This window comes from Argiope bruennichi, chromosome 8, assembly GCF_947563725.1.
Source record: "Argiope bruennichi chromosome 8, qqArgBrue1.1, whole genome shotgun sequence".
NCBI lineage: Eukaryota > Metazoa > Arthropoda > Arachnida > Araneae > Araneidae > Argiope > Argiope bruennichi.
In genome coordinates this window covers 77,764,448-77,790,649 of record NC_079158.1, presented here as the reverse complement: position 1 = coordinate 77,790,649, position 26,202 = coordinate 77,764,448, and the positions used below count along the sequence as shown (strand labels likewise).

Genomic DNA, 26,202 nt, shown 5'->3' with positions numbered 1-26,202 from the left:
AAAAAATGTTAAAGTAATTCTGTTGGGATATGTAAACAGATTGAAGGATAACTATACAAAGGATTTATTAATTTCAATAAGCAAAATTAACAATTTTTTAGCTGCTTTTACCTATAGATAAATGGCAATCAAGTTAACAGTAAAAAATAAAAATAGAGAATGTGTCATTAAATTTAGATAAATTTATAATATGATTCTTATGTATTAAAAAAAACTTATAAATTTTAATAAAAAAATTTATTTAAATACATAATGATATTGTGTATAATAAAATCCTGTATTTAAAACAAAAAAAAAAAGGTTCATTTTTTAGAATTTTACTAGCAATTCTAAAATGTGGGGATGGAATATTTTAATCATTTCTCAGTATTTCATTTATCTATATTTATGTAAAAACTTCTATCAATATTTCAATGAAAACATTAAAGCATTTTCGATTTAACTACAAAAAGTTAAACAATGGAGAAGGAAAGTTACCTTCCTTTTCATTTCTAGTAATTAACTCATTGTCTTTAAATAATTATTGATTAGCATACCAATGTTGCCACTTATAAAATTATCGAGAATGGATAAATAAAAGGCAACATATAAGAAAACTCATTTCCCATAAGACTATGCTTCTCACTGACAAATAAAAATACAAATTTTTACACAAATATACATAGAATCTGTCTCTATTCATGGTAGTATATGTCCTTTGTCACAAGCTGAAAATGAAAATTTCTAATGTAAGTTTTTGAGGTGTTGATGACAACCGATTACTACAGAAATGCTATAGAAATCCTTCTGATGAATAGGCTTTAAATTTGAGTGGATAAATGCATAGTATCTGGCTATTTATTTGAAAATGATAAAAATTAAAATATATCATAAAATATATCTATGAAAATTAAATGTAATTTTGAAATTCTAATGTTATTGCTGCAGAAAAAGTTTTACATTTTTTAAAGTAAAAAAAAAAAAAAAAAAAGAATTATGGAGATCACACTTATGATTTTTGCACCATATTGTTTTTCTAAAATTAGAACAATCAATACTGCTTAAGTACTTTAAGCTATATTAATTCATGAGTCTATGTACTTATTTAAACTACGAATTATAAATCAAATAACTATTATAAATAAATCAGAGTTTTACTATAATAACAAGATTCAAAAAACTGTAGAAAACAAATTAAAAACTGTTTACTTTTTTGTATCAAACTCATATTTAACACATGTAAAATAAAGTATAACAATGTATCTAAAAATTAGATAAATTTTAGTTCAATACTGATGTGATAGTTTTAAGATTTATTTATATATCATAGCATCAATGATTAAATAATATCCAATTCCTTTAAAAAAATGAAATATATAAATCAAATGTACTGCAAGAAATAATATATATTATCAAAACATGCTTGTAAATCATACAAGCACACATTTTTAAACAAAAAAAAATCCATTTAAATATATATGTATATGCCTTTTATATGAAGACTATATTAAAAATTGTAATGAGAATAACAAACTAACGTAAAATTACAGAAAATACGTTTAAGATGTTAATCAACATTTTGAAATAAAAATGCTACTTTTAGCTATCACAAAAAATGGAGCGATGCATAATAATAATCAAACAAAAATATCCACTTGATGGATGCAAAATAATTGTTAAAATTTTCTTTAATCTATTTTGGAAAAGCTTATCTTTTGAAATAAACATCAATCTCATTTATATGTCTAATAAATTTTGTGGATCAATAATGAAACTTATTTATATTGAAATACATTCCTCATCACATTCAAAATCAATGAAAATATTCACGATACTGAACACCGACTTACTCAAATATCTTTCATATGAAAAAATATAAAAAGAATACTTTGGAACAATTCAATATTTGACTTCACACTTTGTTCAATTAATATATATATATAGATATATAATTTTATTTATTTACATTTTAATTTAAATTTCAGGTCAATTATATAAATTTTAATAAACATCTCAACATGTAAACAAAAAATAAAACAAGAAGCTCAACAAGTAATGCAAAATTGATTGCTTAACAATTGTTTACAACAAGACACACAAGTACCAAACACCACAGTTATTGATCACTTTACTAAAGCTGTGAATTGAAACATATTAAAAAGTTGCAAATTGTACACATACAGCTACAAAATTAACAAATAGAACAGGATAAATATTGCCTCTGACTGAAATAAAAATGCTAGCTGTTGCCATTCAATGATAATGATTAAACAGTAACAGTTGTGAACAAATATTAATAAAGAGATAAACTGGTTTTTCTTTTTTCAAACAGTTAATAATAGGAATTTCTGGTGTATTATATACACACTTCCTATCACTTCTTCTAAGTACAATCTTTTTATACTGTTTCTTTTGGAACAAGTACTGAAAGCATGAACAAGGAAGAAGTCTGACAATGGGCGATATACACATGCGAATCACAGCTGCGACTACCTTCTCCGTCGCTTTTAAATATCACACTTGAACATGGCCTGACTATGGCCTCCTAATCTCGCCTACTTCTTTTTGTCGTACGTCCACCAGACCCCAAATCAAATTCACTTGATTGGCGTCCCCTCTTCACAACTTGAACTTGAGATTGCGCAGTAAGCTGCAATTGTATCGCAGATGTATTTAACTTTTCAGCAAGAAGCAAATCTTTCAGACCTTTCATCTTTTGACTCGTTAGAGTAACAGAAGCAGAATCAGATGTCAGGTCATCATTCTTTAAAAGAAACAGAAAATAGTGAACAAAATCATATGAAGAGCAGCAATAAATACATAGAAACTTCTACAATATCTATTACACAAATATTTCAGTCAAATAATAAAATATTAAGTATATATGCAAATTTACTAAATATTTTTTTTCTTCAAATTAGATTGTGTGTGTGTGTGTGTGTGTGTGTGTGTGTGTGTGTGTGTGTGTGTGTGTGTGTGTGTGTGTGTGTGTGTGTGTGTGTGTGTGTGTGTGTTACCTAAATTCAAATATGTTCTTGTGGCATTAAAAAACAATCAACAGAAAATGTTGGGTATAAATCCTTGTTTCCAAATCCTTTGGATTAGATATAATACAAATGTAAATATGTGCATATAATTAGGCTCGATGCTGCAGAATTCTTTTTAAAAAACTAATAAGTCAAACATTTATATAAATATTTCTGAATTTTAAGCAAAAAATAATTGTAACACTAATCTTACTAGATAAACAGAAAAAACTGTATAATAGGACACATTTATAAGTTATGTTTCGAAATTCTAATGACTGTTTTCTTTGGAAACAAATTTCATAATCCCAATTCCGCCCTAAAGATTTTCAGTGACATGAAAATTGGGTGCAAAAACTTAATAGAAATCCATTCCAAAATAGTTATTTACCAAATTTTAAATGCAGTAATTTTATTCACAATGGTTTTTTTTATGATTTTTACTTGCAAACTTAAAATTATTTAAAATAAAAAATTAATGACTAATTGATGATTAAACATAAATCAATCAAGAGGGCATGGTCCACAATTTTATTAGCTTTGTATTTTATGATATTTTTATAAGCCTTATAAATAAAATAAGGCATTGTATAATAATAATCTTCATTTAAATTTTATTCAGAATTAAAAGAATTGAAACTAAATATGAATTACATAATCAATGCTAAATATTAAATAGAGAGAGATATTAAAACCAATTTATAACAAAAAGAGAAGCAAAATTTTACTTTTTTCATAGAGATTGAAATCATATCAGGAATTCTTTAATATCCAATAAACGGAAATTGGATATCAATCTTAGTTAGAACTATCGAATCAAATAAGTTAGCACAAACAAACTGAAATTTTATTTTAAAGATGAAAATCAGTACAGTAGAGAAAAATTAATACATTAAGCATTATCCATCATATGCATCCAAACAAATTTTTTTTATTTATTAATTTTTTTTTTAAGTTTAAAATCTCAATGCAAAACCTATATCTACAATAATATCTCAAAACTTACTGAAAATTTATCCAATATATCAAATTTAACATCTCAAGAATGCTAAATTTGAAATTGAATTTTTAAAATATGATCATCTGAAATTTTAAATTTCAATTTTTAAAATAATTTTTTTAGATTTCAAATAAATTTTCTATTCTGTTAGCATTTACTACTCAAGTACAAATAATGTTTAGATCAATGCGATTCTAACTTCGAGTATTAAATACTAATTGCAGCTTCCAATGTTTTCTATGTTTTCAGAAAATATTATATTTAGACAGAGAGCATAGTAACAAAATGCTGCAAAAATTATGCATATGCTTGCATGCATATATATATATATATATATATATATTCTAAGCATAATGTTTTTTTATAAAAATTCAATTTTTATTGAAAAAATTTGTAATGAATTTTAAATGAGCAATTACTACATTTTAATATTTATTTTTGCATTTGCACAATAACTTGTATTGTAAAACAAGTTATCACTTTTTTGGTTTTAACAAAAACATAAAAATTATCATTAGCAAAATACTAAGCCAACTTTTATACAATGGCCTTTTTCAATATTTCTTAAAAATAGAAAGTTACCAGTTGATTTGGATGGATACATCATTTCTAAAAATACTGACAGAGATGTAAAAGCATGACATGATAAAAAAAATTTTGTATTAGATTTCATATGTAATAACAAATTAAATTCGACATACTTGGGAAGGAAAGGCTTTCTGCACTAACTCGCCATATTTAGTAACTTAAAGCATTTTATTTATAAATTTATAAAGTTAAGAGTTAAAATATTCCAGAATGAATAAAATTTTAAGACTGGTAAAACTACCACAAATTTGACATAAGAATAATGCCATGAGTTAAAAAAAAATTATATCAAATTTTTTTAACAGAAAAAATTATTTTATTGCATTTTACATCTTGAAGCATATTAAAGTGCTTTTTAGAACATCTCACATTTTCAAAATTGAATAAAAACCTTTTTTTTTTTTTTTTTAACCTATATACAAAGATAAATAACATTTACTTTAGGTTTGACCAAAATCACAGAACATGAATATATATTTTTTGCAAAGAAATGAAAGTCCTTTCACAATTCCTGATTTTCATAAATTTTATAAATAATGGAAACAAATTCATGAAATTTAAAAGACACCAGCTATGTAGTTAAAAGCAAAATGAAAATAAAAATTGCCACTTGATACATCTTAAAGAAGTATTTTGTGAAGTCAACACAAAACAATATATTGCATTACCACAAAATTTAACTGCTCATTAAGTAAAGAATCTTATTTAATGTACTTTAAAAATTTTTGATTTAAATTATAAGCAGCAAAAAAAAAAAAAAAAAAAAAAAGAACTGAAGAACTCAATAACTGAATAAAGTAATGATGTTTTGAATTTCATTACAATAGAATACAAATTGTATCCAAAACTAATAGTTCAAAAATTACTAAAACTGAATTTTAAAAAATGCATTCTTTCAAACAAGATCATTGTAAAGCTATTGTTTCAACCTTAAATATTTTTGTCTGATAATATGCTTTAATGTAATAACAGAAAACATGCTAAAAATTGCTTTAATTTTTTTAATTAAATTTCTAATTACAATTTTGAAAAGTCTGTTCTTAGTGGGTCTCTTATCTCCTAGAAGCAACTTTTTATCAAATTTCTTAGCCCTAACTTCAATGGTTTCACATTGCTCTGTCAATCAGAACAGACCTTTACCAAAATCTACACAGAAACTTTTCACTGGCAAACAAATTCTATAAGAATTGCAAAAAGAGCAATAAGAAAAATCTTTAAAAATTTACAAAATTTGAATCTTAGTGAATAAACCTGAATCAGACACATTACTCGACTGTAAATCAATACTGGAAGTTGATGATTATCATTAACTTTACCCCCTTTTTATATTATAGGTTATTTATTTCTGGAAAATATTGTCTTGTCAAATACCTCATTTTCTAAAAAATTCCTTATTTGTTCCAATTTTGTTTGGTGCTTATTGACGTCTAAATAATAAATGCATTGTAAGCAAAACTATCCATATCTATAAAATATAATCATTGGTCAGATGTTTACCCCTTTTACTAATCCACAGCTTGTTTAATGACATTTTAATCTCATTTCCAGCTTTTATCTAGTCTGTTACAAACTGATTTATCAAGATGCATAAAGATATTCTTATACTTTTTTTAGAATATAATTCACAGCAGTTATATCATCTGTTAAGTGAAATTGTGAAGGATTTATCTCTTTAATTATTATTTTATCAAAAAGTTGTGGTTTGCTTTTCCTTATAATGCCATACATAAAATTTTACTTTAGTAGAAGTAGACCAGATTTTCAAAAAATACAGAAATTATCATGTGTAACATCATGCTTTCCTAACTCATATATGTTATATATGTCTTGCATGCCTTGACTTTTTCTAGTTTTTATAGTTTTTTTATATATAAATTTTTTTTAGAACAAATGAAATTTACAATCATTTAAATTCCTTATTTTAATTCAAATTTAGATTATTATTAGGCATATGCTACTTGAAAAGACACAGCCAAGAAAAGAATTAATTGTTCTAAATGTAATAATATAGGATTTTCATATGGATAAAATAGTTTGGGCTGAATTTCTAGCTGATTTCCCATATTTTTGAATAGGAAAAAATGTCTGTGCATCTTTTTTCTTATTATCAAAGTGAAAAAATGTATTCTTACTCTTTCTCATTTAAGTAATAATATACAGCAGAAGTTTTTATGTACAACTAAGAGAAAAGATTATCAAGCCACATTGACCCAAATGATATTTCAATATCATTAGAAAAAAATTTACTAAATATATATATGAGAAAATTCTTTTCAAATGACGTAACATCCAAAATATTTATATAAAAATATTTATTAAATATTTTGATGCTGCTATTTCTTATAAGTAGTTGAAAATTTGTTGTAGTTCGAACAGACCCAAATAAAACACTCTAAAAATAATGTTCTTATCAATATAAAATATATTTATGCTAATTTAGGATAAAATAAATAATATCGACAGATTATTTTTAATCTATGGCATGATTTATCAAGTATAAACCTAATAAATAGTAAATAAATATACTGAAACCTTTAAACAGAAATTATAAGAAAAGTTTACTTTATAAGACAGTCTAAAATATCCTCTGATATATACAAGCAGTATCAAATTATCTGAGAAGGTTGAATGTATTATCAAAAATTTTAGACAGTCATATAAAATGAATATCTGTAAAAACGGAAATATTCAGTGAAACACACAAGCTAGTCACAACTCAAGACGTCAAGAATAAACGATATATTCAAATGCTTAATTAAATTTGAATGAAATATTAGATTTAATAGCAATTGACAAATTAATAGAATATAAATTTAATGAACATAATCGGTAGGGTTGATGTTGTTTGTGTGTGTGCATGTGCTAGAATATATTTAAAATTATAATTTTATTTCACCCTTTCTGTAAATGCATAAAATCAAATATTATGTCATTGAAATAAGATTTAAATACGAATTATGAAAAAAATTTTAAAGCATTCAACCATTTTTTTTTTTTTTTTTTGAATAAATGTAATTTCAACCAGTCAACTTTGTAATAATTACTTCATGTGCTGTTGTTTTTTATTTAACTTTTTAAAGCATCTTGTAACAAAGTTAAAAGTCCAATTGAATAAATGTAATAATTTGATAATGTTCTGAGCCAATTTACCCCTTTTATGGTTGAAGAAAAACAAATCTTTAACATAATTTATTATTTCCTTATACTACACAATCATTTTTAGATAAGCAAAATACATGCACAAAGATAATTATGAAACAACATTTAACCTATCACATTTATAAAAAAAAATGACTATATATACATATATAACGTAAACACATATTTTTTTAAGCAGTTTCACGGCCAAGGAGAGAGAAAAGATACTTCTGAAATTTTAAACTTCGCTTCATTCTATCCCAGGAGACATAATTTATGCACAAGAAAGAAACAACGACATACATTAATCTACAGCATGTCACAAAGGCAAAAGAGAATAAAATATTTTTCCCGAGTGATTTTATATCGTAAGATTCTGATAGGGATTCTTTGAAACCTGTAGATTTAGAAAAGGGAAATATATATATCTTAGAAAAAAATTTGTAAAGTATGACAGATTTTTATCCCTTCACTTGGAGAGTGTGAGAGTGCTGATTAATGCAGTTTTACAGAGCTTGTATAGCATTAAATAAAAAAGGTGATGCTGGATTAGGAAATAAGAGAACATTTTAGAATTAAGTTAATATGGGTTAAATTAAGATAAATCTTAGGAAATTAATTAGGATTTAAATTAGATTAAGAGATTATATATATATAATGATATTTTAAACTCTTAATTTAACCAAATTAATTTCCAAAACTTTATCCTAATTTAGCCCATAGTAAAATATTCGCTTATTTCCCGATATCATTCTACATGTGAAGCTGTGAAAAAATTAATGCACACTCAATCTATAATCAATCTACTTATCAAATATAAGTGACCCCTTTGGTGCCCTTGACAAGGTGTCAAAGAGAGAGAGAGAGAGACTTTTAAGGAGGTCCGGGGCATTCAGAATTTCAATCGCATTTGAAAACTATTGTATAACATTGCTATTTTATTTTTTTAAAGTATCATTTATAATGAAATGTAAAAATATTATGTTTTTCCGAAAACTTTGCTTTAATACAAATACAAAATTATAACCATTATGTATTCATTTCTTACATTGTTTATTCTTTGAATTACTTGTATAATACACCACCATATAGGTGTACATATATACATGTGCTAATGCCTTATTTATATAAATTTGCATTAATTTTTGCAATTTAAATAAATATTTATAAAAAAAAAATCTGTTGGTGTGTACATGTCAGTAATCTACAGAACAGACCATTAGACATAGAAATGTATGGATATATTCTAGAAGATAAAAATGTGCAGCTTTATACATTTTTTAATTAAAAATACTATTTTTATCATTTTTCTATAAATTCTACAAAAATTAGTAAATAATAGCAATTTCTATAGCATTTTAAAAATCATAAAAATTATATTTCTACAAATTATATTGTTTAAACAAATTATATATCAATTTTAAAATTGATTTTTTTTTAATTGAAAACTTTTTTTGTTTTTACAAAATTTTCAAGAAGAGATTTCATTGTAAGTAAATTCAAACTATTATCATTCTTTCATGTTATAATCAATTTTCTTCCATTATTGATAGTTAAGGAAGAAAATTGATTATTATTTAAGCAGTTTGAATGTGTAACATGAAAGTGCAATTAAGATATTTAAAAAAAAAAAAAAAAAAAACTAGCAATAGAAAATAGATTACTCTTATAGTTATGCCTTCAATAGCACAATGATATAAAATTCAATTCCATTAGAAGTATTCATGCACACAAACAGAAAAGGTGTAGAACTATTAAAATAACATGGCTTTATGTCTTTCACAATTTGAAGCTTAAAAAAGAAGAAAACTTGAATAAATTATGCTTAAGAGATATACTTGAAATTAAACATTATCAATATTTCCAGTGAACAATCTGGTAACCAGAAACAGTAAATTATAAGATTAAATGCCACTATCAATTAATACAATATATTATAATAAAAATAACTTTTGAATACTCTACACAATTGTTCTACAAGAAATTTTTTAAAAAATTATAATTACCTGTAAAAAATTTGTAGTAGAATCAATATCCAATCCTGGTTCACTATTAATATCAGGTACAACAGGTGTTCCATTGGATTTGGAGTTGAGCCCATCTTGCATCTCAGAAGATGAACTTGATGATCTAGAGGAAAATGGTTCACCAGATCCCAATAAATATTCAGGATTTAAAATATTATCAGCACAAGCAGCAGCCAAAGCCCTAATGTTAGGATGTGGCTCTTCATCAGAATTTATCTGTGTTTCAAGAGTTTGTAGAAATTCTGTTTCTTGGCCAGCAGAAGTATCCTTTTTCTTTCCTTTGTTCTTTTCATTTTCAGAAGAAATACTTTTACGACTATTGGATTTTGAATGCTTTTCCTCTGATGAACCATTAACAGAGTTCTCCTTCCCAGATTTTGCTTTATCGGAAGGCCTCTTTCCCTCATTCTTTTCAGAGTCCGCAACTTCTGAATCTAAGTCCAGTTTCTTTTCAGGAACCGTTATGTCAACCATACACCGAACTTTTCCAGGAAACTTTGATATTGTGGATACAAGAGGTTTTGCCCAACCTATGTGCAAAACAGGAGTAGAAGAACCTTCTTCCCATTCACATAATCCATCATAAAACCTAAGTAAGTGGGAAAAGCATTCAGGGTCTTGAAGTAAAGGAATGTCAGCTTGACCAGATGGTTCACAGCCATTAGAACTGACAACCTTGACTATATGAGGAATCAACTCATTAGCAATTTCCAAAAATTCTTTATAAATTTCTTCATCTTCACGTCCATAATTATATCTACAAAATTTAAATAAACAATATATAAACATTTGTTCATAAAAAAGATTTATAAAAATAAGAAGCAGATGAATGCATTATAAAATCCAAAATTGTATGTGATGTTAATTTAACATTTTTCTTTTCTTATTATTTAAAATCTACAAGGTTCTTTTTAATTCTATCAAATGTTGAGTTTTATTCAATCACTAAAATGCAGAATTGCTAACAGAATATATAATTTCTTAATTTTGAATGTGTAAGCAGATTATTACAGGGGTGTTTGTGGGACCCCAAAAAATCCCCGGAAACTTTTACGGACTTACTACCGACATTTTGGAGTTTCGAGAAGGGGGGGGGGGAGAGAAATGAAAAATTACGATTATGAAGTATTGAATGACCTAATTATAAAAGTTCAATGAATTACTTTTTTTGCAAAATTAATAACCATTAATTTTGCAAAATTAAGACCTTTGAACCCAGGTCACGTGATCGCACATCTGGTCGAACGAAGTCTCTCCCTTTTTTTTCTGCCGCGCCTACTTGCCGAAAAGAATCCAGAAGAGAATGTCCGAGAACCGGGTCATAACTCGCAATAAGGAAAGAACAAAAAAGAAGTTTTTCCCCCCTTTTCACGCATTATCACTGCCTTTGGAGAAAGAAAGGAAAAGTTTTCACCACACACACTGACCTTGCGTTTTCTGCTTTCAAAGCAAACAAAATTACCCAGATCAAAATAAATAATTCATTATTATTCCTACTTCCTTTTGAACGACGATCCCCGGAATTTCCGGGTATCGAAGTTCAAAATCCCCGGAATTCCGGGGTTTCCCCGGAGCACAAACACCCCTGTTATTAATACAAGTGACTTCAACTTTTGGAACTGACCACGGGTTAGTAATTTGAATATGAATTTTTATGCATTTATGTGACATTTCAATATCTATAGCAATATAACAAATATTTACATTTAGAGATAGTTTATTTTAGAATTCTAAATGCCATATTTTAAAAGGATTCCTACAACAATAACTAGGTAGAAACACTATTAAACTTCAGGAATCTAAAAATGGGGTAGTGGAAGGGAATACTGTAACTTCATTACTTCAACAGAATACAAAAAAATTTCAGTTATTCAAAATTTTAGAATGCAAAGGAGTATAAAATGCTCCACTTGCCAAGAACCAAATCTTAATATTTGTTGATAATATCAAACTGCTTTATATATATATAAATGTAAACAAACAATATTTTAAATAATTTTGTAAGAAATAAAGTTTAAAATAAAACTGTAGTTGAAAAAATAGATGCATAAATCAATTATATACTCTTCTAGGCACTATATGCATCAGGTTTAAAATTAATTTTCAGAAATTCTTAATTTACACAGAATGATTTAAATGTTGTTCAAAACAATGCAAAAGCAATTATGTGATGTACGATTAATGATGAGGTGCCTAAACTGTTTCAAAATTACATGAATAAAATTGAAAAATAAAAAAGATGTGCAATTTAGAGTAGGTCAAAACCATTAAATAAGCATATCAAAATTAATGCTAATCACAGAAACACACAAAAAGCAAAATTATTCTTATCAGGCAAAGATACTTAAAGAGTAATGAATAAACCAATTCAATTTTTTTTAATGCAGCTGTTCAGTAAATCTGAAACAAATTACATGGATAAATAAAATTATTTAAATATAATATTTTGTAAGTTAAAATCAGACACGAAAAAATCAAGCTATGAAAAATTTCAAAAATCTCATTGTAATTAATTTTGAAAGAGATCATAAATATGAGATCACATCTTATATTTATGATGAAACTTTGTCATGAGACACATTTAATGAAATTTCATTGTCAGCACCATTTGTAGCACAATCACCATTCATTATCATTATAAAAACGTATTTAATAAACTGAATTTTAAATGCAACTGTACCTTAAAATGTTTTTTTAAGTTTAAATAGTACAAAATTAAGATTGTTTCTCTTAAGAAAACAAGAATGCTGCCATTTAAATATAAAATATAAAAATAGGATTTTGAAACAGAACATTTTAATATAAGCAAAAGCAAATACATTTATGTCTACAAATGACAAAAAATAATGTTTGCTTAAATAAAGTCAGAATTATTATTATTTTTTTTTTTTTCTTTTTTGAAATTGTGTTTTTAAAATCTGGGTATTTAACTAAATAAAAAAATACTTTTTCAAATTTGACTCGCAAATACTACAAGTTTAAAAAAGCTTCTAGCTAAGGTTATAGCATTTCAATAAATAGTTTGTTTTTTAGTTAAAACCTGTATTCCCATTAGATACATGCAAATCAACATGACAAGATTGATTAAATAAACTGAATTTAAAATAAACAAAATATAGTAATGAGAAATTTAATTTTAATAAAATTTCTTTTCCTTTATTGATACTGAAAAATGTCTCTAAAGCAAGTTTATTTTAAAATTTCTTATTGGTTGAAAATGATTCTAAACTTGATTACTTGCTTTTAACAATCTATGGAGTTTGCAGTCACTATCCAAAATAGCTGCCTTATTCTATCTTGCTTTAACCCTTTAAAGGGCCATTTTTTTCTAGTCATATTATGTTAAAAAATTTTTAGACTAGAAATTAGAATAAGAAAAAGGATTCATTTAGCTTATTAGATCAATTTAATTTGATTAATTAATTAATTTGGTTAATTAATAATTAAATAACAAATCAAGACATGTCATTTTGTGCAAGATAAAGAACTGAAGCATCTAAGTTTCTGTCTTTCTAAAAAAATTTGTCAGAACTTATGCCAACCTACATCATTTCATACAAAGATTGATAAATTTGGTGGGAAGCATACTTCCCATGGCCCTAGAAAGGGTTAAATACATATTTAAATTGTTATTTTCAATTATTAAATTTGATATTCTACAAAAATTGGTAATATATGAAAAAATCAGCTTCCTGCATTTTTTAAAAACCATTTGAGATAATCTAATTAAAATTATACTCTAATTAAACTCTAATTAAAAAGAACGCTTCAGATAATACAAAGATGTTGTGAATAATAATAATTTATGAAAAAGAATGTTTTACATTTAAGAATTGATTTGTACAGTTTTTAACCATGGATTCAAAATGCTATAATTTTAAACTCTTCAATAAATATGTGTTTAATTTTGCTCACAAATTAGAAAATAAAAGGAAATTTTTAAAACATTTAAATAAATAGTTAATTTTACATTACTAAAAAAAATCTGAATATATATATATATATATTTAATTACACATGTTGGATTTATCAGCTAGTTCAAAAATAAACAGGAAACTTAACATCTAATGATTTCAAAAATATATTCATCAAAATATTTCGGAATCATTATGTGACAAGATAAAGAAAATATTTAGATGTACTGTATGTGTTTCAGTTTCTAAATATATATATATATATATATATATATATATATATATATATATATATATATATATATATATATATATATATATATATATTAATTTCAAGAGAAAGACACTATGAATTTTAAGCATTCTATAAAAAAAAGGCATAGTTCTGCTAATGTTGAAACAGAAATCACTTGCATTTTCATATTATTTGTTTTCTCCTTTAGTTTTCAAAGAGCAATTTCATTTCTTGTAAAATAATATGCATAAAACTAAGAAAAACCAATGATAAATACAAAAGCTTTGTTTTCAGCTTTATTAATCACACCATCACTGCCATCTAAGGCAGGAGCAAAAAAACAATTTTCCAAATGAAGACATAGCTCAACTGTGTGTTATATAAATATTCATAAAAGTATTAGGTAAAGATTTCCATATAGAATCACAAAATTCTTTAAAGAGGTTACTTTTTACCATTTATACACTTATTATATAATATCTTTAATGTATTACAGTGCAAAAACAGAAATATTGGAGATTATGCCGCTGTTAAAATTATTAATTCTGCATTTTAAAACGTAACTCTGGACTTAGTCTACTGCAGATAATACTAATTGTAATAATAAAAAAATTCAGAAATAAATTCAAAACAAAAAACAACAATTAAGATCATATCAATAATAACTAATTATAATCAAATTGCTTTTACTTTACAGGAATACTTTAAAATATTCCATTGAAAATCATTGCAAAACATGCATGTTTTTGATTAAAAGAGAAAAGAGATTCAGTCTTAACATTGATTCCAGATCACAAGTCATTATATTTAGAGAAAAAGTTATGAGTTAGTGTATTCATTCCCATGACATCTGCATGGAAAAAAAATTTATGAAAGATTTAGTTGATGACTTAGATTTAGTTTAAATTAGAAATATTTAGTTAGGTTTTTTAGTTACATGAATTTCATATTTCAAAAAAGGGAATTCAATAGTTTAATTGATGTATGCACTTAAAATTACTTACATACTGAAAGCATAGCAGATAAAGAATAATTACTTTTCATATGCACTTAAAAATATGAAAATAAATATTCTTTCCCATTGATCAGGGATTTTTTTTTTGTTAGAATTATACAATACTAGCCGCCTTTGGCGACCAGCCGGTTCGCCAATCTTAATGTTCGTTTAAATTTTAATAATTAAATATTTTATGCAATTCCTACTTTAATAGCTTCTTCATCAAAATATTTTAAAACTTTTGATATATAATTCACTCATAATATTATAAACGCCTTCAGTCATAACATAATATGTATCTCTCTAATTTTCTGTTAGTTCCCGTAGAATTTATACTTCAAATTAAATTGGAAAGGATTAATCTGCAATTAATATAATAATATTTTTTACTGAAACAAAGTATTTTTTTGGGATATGATTACTGATAATAGAGTCACTGAGCGTTTAAACTTTATGGGAACTAAAGAATATCTTTCCTAATTTTTGTAATATTTCAAGAATTTGTCAACAAAATATTCTCAGATTCATCATGACCAGAACGATTAATTAACAATGTTTAATTTTAAATGCATCAAACACTAAGGAAATAAAACGAATCGTTTAAAATAATCGGTTGAAAACAGGTTAAAAAAACTACTTAAAAAACGATGTACTTAAAACTATAAGCGTATACAAAAAAATATATAACATAAATACAATTTAATTACAAAAACATGCAACTAACCTAAAAATAATTTAAATCATCCGTTGATAATGGTTGTCATGTCAACAATCAGAACACAATGCGCATGCGTGAATTTTCAACGCCAGTTACGGAACGCAAATGCGTGAGTTTTTCTACGCCAGTTGAGGTAACGCTATGCAGATTAGACATTTTTAATTTCCTTTATTCTGTTTTACTTTAATTCAAAAGTACTTAAGAATGAATCCGAAAGATCGATTAATTAACAATGTTTAATTTTAAATGCATCAAACATTAAGAAAATAAATAGAATCTTTTCAAATAATCAGCCGAAAAATCTTAAGCCTAGCCTCATGACTGTTGGGAAAAAACTTGGAAACTAACTCATTTGGCGGTGGGGAAAATGAAAAGATTTTTTTGGCGGGAAAGTTAGTTTTTAATTAATAATTAAAATTCTAATTAAAAATTCAAAAAAAGGACTATCCTATCTTTTAAGTTAGATCAAACTGCACACGGTGTGCAAATTTGATTAAAATCGGTTAAGTAGTTTAGGAGTCCATCGCGGACAAACAACGTGACACGTAATTTATATATATTAAGATAAAATTTATTAAATAATTACACAATATCAGGTTTTGAAAATAAATAAATGAAAATATTTTAGGCAAAATTAATTTTAACAGGAATGTAAAAGATTCTACCATTCTACATTAGAATTGGATATTTTTTTAATAAGTAGAGTTATTTATGGTCATTCTCAAATTTTTTTTTTCAAATAACCCTTAGTATTATATGGCCTTAAATTAGATAATATAGAAATAAACAATTTTGTAAAGAAAAATGCAGTATAAATTTAATAATTATTCAGATCCCAGTTCTATAAATGCTAAGTATTAAATTTAAAAAATTATCGAATTCATAAACCTGAAGGTAATTTGTATATTGAGTGATGAATAATGCTGAATAATAATGTTGTTCAATCTTTTGTTTGAGTAGTATGATAGGTTAGCTATATTAATTATCTCTCTTTTAGCTCGATCTTTATTATGTATTCATCAACCTTAAATGCAAAGGATTATTGAGATTTAACACAGAATTTCATGATCTGCCCATAATACTGATATAGATAAAAAGCTTTAAACCTATAAACTAAACACAACTTTTTGCAAACTTGATGTCTATGATGCAGTTTATATTGTATATAAATGTGAAATATGTAATACATGCAAAATTTGGTTTTTCCAATTTTAATCCATTACAATGTCTTCAAAACTTAGCCAAAAAATATATATTCAGGCATATCAATGTATATTGTTAAACTTTCAGTAACGAATAATAAATCAAGTTTTCATGTACTAAATAAATTTAAATACTTTAGATAAACTTACTAAAAATTCACTTAATTCACTCAAAATACATGAGGATTACATAATTTAAAATTTAAAAAATGCAATTATTGTCTGAAAGAATGAAAACAATAGTTGCTCTTAAAAAATATCAAAAATATGTTATCTAATGTTACTAAAAGATATGTTTTATAATATTTAATTTAAAGCATTAAAAAAAATAGAAAAAAATCCTTGTCATACAAAAATATATATGTATATGCTTACTTTCTTATAACATCAGCAGCATTAGCCCATGCTTCAAGTGCACCTTTATATCGTCCATTACGGTATAAGTAACCTCCAAGATACGTATAAGGATACACATGCATATTGGAATAATAACTCTGTGCAGCCATAATGGACTCTCGAAAAAGTTCGATAGGCGGAGGACGCCCAGGACTAGGACAGATTTCTTCAAGGTCTCCAAGATTCCCAAGAGCCATAGGATATGTCTTTAAATGATTTAAATCATACAAAAGCCAAAGAAGTTGCTGAAAATAATTTAAATATTTCAGTAATATGATGAGAATTAGCAATTATTCTTCAAAAGGTTATACTATATTTATTGATGAGAATTTTACATAATTAAGTTAAAAACATCAATAACGAAGAAAAAAAAAGATTCATGAATGAATGCAGGCAAGGAAAAAAAAATGGAATTCAATGTTCACTATGTAGTGAAAACTTATAACAATAAGAAAGAATTCAAGTTGGTAGCATGAAGAAGCTATATGATGTATCATAGTATCCATGTAATTAGTTCTAAATATGATCAATGTATTTAAAAAACAGATTTACTTCAATTTAGTTTTAAACAGTAACAGATATTTTACATAATTAAATACAATAATTAATAAATTTTGTGCAATTTTTGTTCTATAACTTAATATGGACAAAAAAAATTATCTATATCAATTGCCAATGAAGTGGTCAGTAGCAGTTTTGTATATAACATCACAATAACTATAATATTTTCAATAGCACAACTTGTTAATGATCAAAACTTTTTAAAATATTCTTTTTAATAACAAATATAAATCAGCTATTTACAACAAACTTTATCAAGTCTTATTTGGGATTATCACTATAAACAATAATGAAACTAAAAAAAGAAATCACTGCAGAAAAAATATTCAACCTCACTTTAGTGCAGTATGATATTCAAAAACCTCTTCTAACACTTCATGTTCTCCTCCCTTTCTCTACTTACCTTCATTTTATATTTAATTTCCTGGCAAAGAATAAATTTTGATCCTTTTACCTTCTATTATATTAATAATTCTCACTAAATTGTTCTTTTTATATAGATCACTTTTCCTCTAGAATACAACACAAATTAACATATTATTGTTCTTTTTATATAGATCACTTTTCCTCTAGAATACAACACAAATTAACATATTATTATTGTTTTTTTTTATATCATTTTGTTAAAAGTCAATATATTCTTTCTAAACTTCTAGCCAGTTTTCAATTGGCATATATCATTCATCAGCTAGATTTTGAAACCAAAGTGCCATCATTTTGATTTTTTTTTAAAATTTCATTTTGTGTTAGTGGGAAGAATTTGAAGATAACCTTTATTTTTGGATATTTCACTATAATTTAATATTTATCAACAAAATATTTTTAATGATTTTGTACAAATTTTTTCATACATTTTTTAAAATTTCAAATTTTAACCATCTAGCTCATATCATTTTAGAGTTTTCTTGTCACGGATGGACAGATAGACAGACATTTTCCAAAAATGTGTTTTTCAAACTCGGAGAGACCCAAAACATGGATTTTTTTTTTACAATTACTACACTTTCTGTATACTGCATATATGCAAGAAAGTAAAAGAAAGAAATTGAAATTTTTTTATCTAAATTTTCCAACGACCCTGAATTTTCTTTGTTTAGATGATTCTTTGATTTAGATGTTTCTGTATTTTCCCAGTTTTCATGATGCTCTGGCACCCCTGTTATTTAAAAATTTCAAGGAAACTAGATGGGATTCTACTTATAAAAAATATAATTGCTATTTAAACAATTATCCAAAGGCTCAATATAACAATCCAATGTATTGCAAGTGAAAAATGTATATAAATTGTGAATAAGATAATTTATATATTAAAGATATTCAATATTATACATAGCCAAATAAATGATTTTAGATTTATAAATTGTATAAAATGAACAAATGAATTTAAGATCCTTTATAAACAGACATTTTTGTATAAAATACATCTTCACGATGGAGTGCAATTCACAATACAAACTTCAACTTGAAATAAAATACTGTTTCATATATTACCCTTTTTCCTCCTTATTTCATGCTAGAAACAATGAAATTTTAATATATATATATATATATATATATATATATATATATATATATATATATATATATATATATATATATATATATATATATTAATATAAAAGAAAACAATGCTTTTCCAATCTATTCTTGGCTTTGATATAAGCTAAACAAATCTAATGCATTTCTTATGAACAAGCTATCAATTAAATAGAGCAAAAATATTAAAACAATGATAAAAAGAATCATTAATGATGAGCACTTCCAAAAAATAGAAAAAACCAAACATTTATGAAAATAAGGGTACAGATAAAGAGGGGACAAATCTGCTTATCAGTAAAAAGTGAATAAGCTAAATATTTCTGTTTATCTATTTCATTTTCAGTAAATTTTTGTTTAATTGGTAAAATATATATATTTCCATGATTTCCCCCTCTGCTCTTCAATAAAGTTTTAATAAAGAACTTTAACAGAGAAAGGAAGCTACAACTTATCTGACAAAATAACAAACCTGTTGTAGTCGTGCAAGCTCTATGCTGTCAGATACTGCATTAATTGAAGGATTTATGCCAGAGACAAGAGCAGCTACCTCCATCCGCCGTGTACATTTAACAGGATAACCATTTAAATATAGCCAAGATTTCTCTGTTACACCAACATTCACAGGTTGACCTCTTTTGTCTTCATTGCCTTTTCCTAAAACGATGCATCTTTAACACAGATGGACGAAATAAACAGAATTAAATAAGATAACAGAAAAAAGATTAAAATGCAACCACAAATGATATCATAATTTTTTTTTCTCTGGTCAATCACAATTTTAAAAATTTAGAATTAATTATGCTAGTGTAATTTTTTAAAATTCTTTTTAAGTCATGAAAAGCTTATTTGAATTTACATACATTAAATATAAAAAAATAGAATTATTATTACTATTTTAAAAGTAAAAAATGTTAACTTTAAAAACATTCCTATACTTTAAAAGAGAATGAAAAAGTTTCAATTCAAATAATGGCGACAAAAAGTTGATCCAAATTATAGAATGGAACAAAAAATTTAAAAAAAAAAAAAAATTGAAAACTAAAAGAGAATTCAAACAGAAAATCAAAGCAATTCAAAAATTTTAATACTACAAAATTCTTACATACAATACTCAAACAAAAATGCTATTTAACAATTTTTCCAATTTTAAACAAAGATTTCAGGAATTTAACTACTGACAAAAGAAAAATCTTTTAATAGCAAAGCTACATTAATAGACTAATGGAAACAGTGCATATACTACTGCTCCTTTTAATTGAAGATAACTAGATATACCATTCATATATGTTAGTTATGCAAAATATATATTCTCCAAACTTTTATGCTATTCTAGGATTACAACATTAGTATTTTTAATAATTTAACCATATGTATTAGGTATTCTGGATATCCTTACATTATTATAACTAATCCAACTTTTAATTCATATAACAGTTTCAATACATGTGGTATATCATTACAAGTTTTTATTATATGTCAGAAGGAAAAATATATTCTCAATAACTACACACAGATCTCCCAGTTTACATAAATTGCTTAATAATATATTGCAAGTTTGGAAAAGATATCCTACTAAAATGCCTTTGTTTCATTAGATTATGATTTAAGGATATCTGGTAGCAAGGATACTGACACTGCTCTCAGTCAAGTTTTCAAAATCATATAAGTGCAATTTTGGCAGCATGGGAATATGTTAGAGGATTTATCCAACATCATATGGGAAAACAGACACAATGGATGAATGAACTAATCAGCACTGATATTCAGGGTTGTTCATAAATTGAATAACTGATGTTAATCATGTGTAACTGAGTCAACATCAGCCAAAACTATATATATATACTGTCTCAATCTAATAGCTATTTCAAGCCAACTGATTAAACCTCTTCCTATTATTAATGTGATGCAATAGAAATCAGGTTTCATCCGAACAAGCAATACTTTTCCCACAAATGCTTAATACCACTAAAAGCTGCTTCTTAGATTTGGCTATACAGTAAACATCCATTGAAGAATCGAGAGAAAACAGTTATTTACAAAAACTAAAAGAGTCATATTTTTCATCTATTGCAAATTAAATCTTATAGTTCATAAAATTAATAATAAAAAGATTTGATATATAAAGTATAAAAATGAAATAATTTGAAATTTAATAAAAGTTAACTAATTACATGGATAATTAAAACTGGTTAATTATTTTAATAATTAATTATGCATTAATAATTTTAATTATGCATTAAAACTGGTTAATATTAAAGAGAAAAATCTCTAATAATCTGCTATTTTAAAGTGAAGTAAACAAAACATAAAGTAGAGCTAAAGTAAATAAAGGATTTTAAAAAATAGATGGCTATAGACATGTATACGATTTTTTTTTTGAGATCAACATTTTTTCACATATTTTAGAAAATCATGCCAAGAATTTACTTACATATATTATAGAATTTAGCAGTTAATATCTCAAAAAACATATAATAGACTTATCGATGCTATCAACTAATCTTTCATACTATATATGTCAGAATTTGATGCTATATCTATATTAAAAGAAAATGTGAATATATTTCGATTAAAAAAAAATTACCATGCCACGTAACCTCTGCAGTTTCTTCTGAATCTTTACCATATGTTACCCAAGCGTGATCTTCTGACAAAGCAAGATGAACATCCTTATATCCTAACACCTGAAATGCAGCTACAACAGCAAACGCAACTCCAAAGCAATCCAATTTATTACCTTAAAAATTTGAAATCAAATGATTATAAAATTTCAAAATCATTAAAAAAAACTTGTACTTTTCAATGATATAGACAGCACCAATCACCAAATATAAAAATTGATGTAAAATATTTAATTTAACTTTAAAAATTTTTTTTCAATAACAAGAAAAAAATTAATTTTTATTAAAAAAGAAAAAAAAGTTACATATTGTGTATTTGTTGCTCATATCAACTGCTGTCAACCTGACTGAAAAGTATCAAAAAGTAAGCTTATAATAATACTTAAAACTCTTTTAAAAAATACTTAACATTTTGACATCTAGAAATACCAGCATTAATATTTCACATCTGGTAGCCATAAACAAGGCAGTCAATATTTGTAGGTGATAGCAACATGCTGTCAATGGCAAGTCAGTTGCAATTCAATGGTGAATCATTGCAATGTCACTGATATATTGTCACTCGATGTCTTAATATGTTATTCATATTAAATGACAAAATTCACAAATTTGTTGCATAAATCTTGCAAAATTGCATTTTATTTGGGGGACTATTTTGCTGCCTATCAACAAAAAGAGACAGAATTTTGTTAAAAAGAAGCTATTTTAAGCTTCATAAAAAATATGTCATAATTCAACTAGAATATTTTTTTATGTTTTTTTTTCAATTATTTTAATAAATTGAACTCATTTATAGGCATCACTTTATAAAAAACAGTTACATTTATTATTTTATAAAAAATATTATGCTTTATATTTGCACATTTTAACAAACAATTTTGCAAAACGTTCAAATGACAAGGAATTTTTTTTTCCCCTTTCTGAATTATACAGACATAAAAGTGTTAATCACAAAAATATCAGACACAAAAAACATATGTAATAAAATATAAACAAAAATATTTTAAATTTAAAAAAACAAAAAAGGCTTAGGTATTTCAGGTAAGTAATCAGGTAAGCCATTAAACAATATATTTTACATGAATTAATATTATACAATAGAGCAATACAAATAAAATTGAAAAAAAAAATCTGATAATCTACAAAGCCCAAGTTAGCTATTTAGGTAGAACAATTCTGATCATAATTCCTTATAAGAAAAAAAAAGTTACTGAAATATATTTCTACCCAAAGCATATATTTGTTTGTTAACATTTGCAAATGGAGCTCGCACCCTAGTTTTAAGTCGATCTTGGTATCTTAGCATTAGTCTTTTAATTTAGTTTAGTTATATTAATGTCCCATTTTAAAGCAACGCTAGGGCTATTTTGGGACGACCTCGTAATTTTGAACTGCAATCAAATGACAAGCATGACATCTGAGCTGGCACCCCCTCTCCAAACCATACCAACAGAAGGATGTTTAGTCACGTTAGATTTAACATGCACCAGACCCGCTCACATAACAGTTCTTGATAATACTTTTCCTTTAACTTAGTGCCTATTTACTGGATGTCACTTATTCAGTTATTAGTGATCCTATATTAAATATATAACTTTCTTCTAGCATTAACAAGTTGTATTCATAATTTTGGAAAATTTTATCGAAAATTTTATCATTTAAAAAAAGACTACACATGAAAGCCAAGAATTTGTCAGATGAAACTTGCATCATTCATATTATTCTGTATTTTGATATTTTATGGGGAAATCAAACAGTAAAAAAATCAAGACAAAAATGTAGAATATATTGCACATATGTCTTATAGGAATTCACTTCTACCACGATTTCAGAAAATCTCAGTATTCGTAGTACACAGATGGCATTTCAAAACATTCCCTGGCATATTGCTATCAATTTCCTTTTCTCTACACCTTTTCTTAATATATTATAATATGAATTTATCAGTATTAAAAATTGTAAAGATCATTACCCTATTAATGAAATAACCATTCACATAATAGTAAAAACAGGCTAAATTTAACAAAATAGTATACACAATTTTGTTTTATATTTTTGCAAGTAAAATATCTAAATTATCTCAGAATATTTATTAGAATAGAATCTTAGTAACAATAATCTAAAAAACATGAACTGGCATGATATATCAAAGCAATATTTTAAGTCACATCTCACAATTCTTAATCACTGCCAGATGACAGAAGAAAACATGAAAATATGATAGCAGTATCTCTTTACATAATAAACAATTATTAAAATAATTAAAAATGGAGGAATTAAAAATGTTAAAAAATTGTCTTATCTTAAAAAAAAATCTTAAATAAATTTTTCAATAAATAATCAAATGTAAATATTTTTCAGAACATCAATTTAGAGATTGATTTGAATTAAATTTGATGAAAAGAATTCAAATAAATTAAATTTTTAACAACGATAAAATGTAGAATTTAAATTTATTTTGCAAAATATATCCATAAATAGGAATTGTATCTAGTCTAAGCAAGTGGAATTTATCTGGAGTATACACAAGATATTATTGAGCTAAAGAAATAGCATATCAGTTCAGGAATTTTAAATGTATACAACCACAGCAATTAAATAATTAATCAAACATATTTAAAATAGTTATGAAAATTGCTATACAAAATTGATATAATTTATGAAATTAATATTTTAATATGATTCAATGCACACTAAACACCATGCAAAAATTCTGTTAATGATTTATTAACCAAGTGTATAATAATTACGAAATTATTATACTAACATCTTCAAAACATAAATATATATATACTGAAGAAAAATATGCGTAACGATTCACTTAAAGAATTTTCTTTAATTTTTTTTTTTTGTTTGTTTTGTTTAGGCTTTATTATAAATTTAGATGATTGCATCGTATTACCTGTTAAAATTTCGTAACAATAATCATTTATAAAGACGAATTTAAAAAAGCAAAGTTTTTTTTGGTCGGGGATTGTTTATAAACATGCGCCATGCACGCCTATGACAACCAATAGAATTGAACCTACAAGATGTTCTGATTATATATTTATTTCATTCTCTTATAAAATGTATATAAATAACTGCACATTAGAAGTGTCGACATACGATAATACTCTTAGAACTATAAATCTGACACAAATTGCAATGTATAACATTGGTTACTTTAATCAATCCACGATACCGGCATTTTGACAAACACGTGTTTCATTATCTCAAAAAATACACAAATAAAGCAAAAAACTTATGAAATTTTTAATAAAATGAAACGGAAAAAGATTTTTTAATGAGAAAACTATCTCCATATTTATTCCAACAAGCCTTACCTGTTAAATAACTGAAAAGAGATTGTAAATGTGCACGATCTTTATAGTAACTCCTCGTTAAGGAACCCCAAATAATATCTGAAACTTTCTTAACTAATTCACGAGTAGCGTATCGGCTACTCCGAAATTGAGTCAAATCTACTGAACCTTTAACTTGACATTTGAACTTAGCATACAATGCTTCAATCGTAGAAATATCAACTACTGGAAACACGGGTTCAAGAGCACTTTCTACGTCACAATTTAAAGGTAAGGATCTGTTACATGTCAACAAATTTTCTATGTAACCAACCACAACAGAAAGTAAAGCCAAGTTGGGTTCATCATTATTCTGAATTTGTGATTGAAATAAAAGGACAACATCCTTAATGTTTTTCAATGGAAAATGACGTTTCACACTTTCAGTTAAATTCGCCATCTTGATACAATAAATTGATCTTCAGTTTATGCGCAGTTACGAAACAGAGCGATAATTAGTTCCGCAGCCACCACCTGCTATACATCTTTGATATTTTGTATAACATAATAACAATTAACATCGAAAACGATGATTCCAAAATTTAAAAAAAAAGTATAAATGAATACACTAAATATTGAACTTAAAAAGATATTTTTAAAAATATTCCTACTAGAAGATGACAATTTGTTCTAAGATAAAATTTATTCATCAAGGAAGAATTTTAAAAGTATCTCACAAAATAAGAAAAAAAAAATTTCAATCGAAATATTAACCAATCAAATTACATCAAGAAAATTTCAATTTTAAAAATTCAAAAAAAGAATCTTGTACGCTCTTAACTTTATACGATACTGAAAGGAAAAGATATATACCTTAACATTTAAAATAAAGCATTGAACCACTAGAAAAGAATTGAAGTATTCAGTTTCAAATCCGATAATCCATTTGGACTTAATTTAATAAGCTCTTCTTGACA

General features: G+C 25.5%; 1 protein-coding gene across 1 annotated transcript; it reads right to left on the bottom strand.

The window, feature by feature from the left end:
* Nucleotides 1-1,895: 1,895 nt before the first annotated feature.
* Nucleotides 1,896-25,712, bottom strand: LOC129981849 (menin-like). Its single transcript, XM_056092884.1, has 6 exons — nt 25,268-25,712; nt 21,905-22,057; nt 19,790-19,974; nt 17,200-17,465; nt 9,738-10,515; nt 1,896-2,743 (listed from the first exon to the last, which is right to left on the bottom strand). Exons 1-6 carry the CDS (start codon nt 25,683-25,685, stop codon nt 2,525-2,527), a joined length of 2,019 nt encoding a protein of 672 aa, XP_055948859.1. The 5' UTR covers nt 25,686-25,712; the 3' UTR covers nt 1,896-2,524.
* Nucleotides 25,713-26,202: the final 490 nt, after the last annotated feature.

Excerpts from the sequence above, each read along its gene's own strand:
- LOC129981849 (XM_056092884.1), bottom strand. The coding sequence starts at position 25,685 with ATGGCGAATTTAACTGAAAGTGTGAAACGTCATTTTCCATTGAAAAAC. Across the intron at positions 10,516-17,199 it reads GCTGCTGATGTTATAAGAAA|ATATAATTATGGACGTGAAG; the intron begins GTAAGCATATAC and ends TAAATTTTGTAG. Across the intron at positions 2,744-9,737 it reads CTACTACAAATTTTTTACAG|AATGATGACCTGACATCTGA; the intron begins GTAATTATAATT and ends TTTCTTTTAAAG.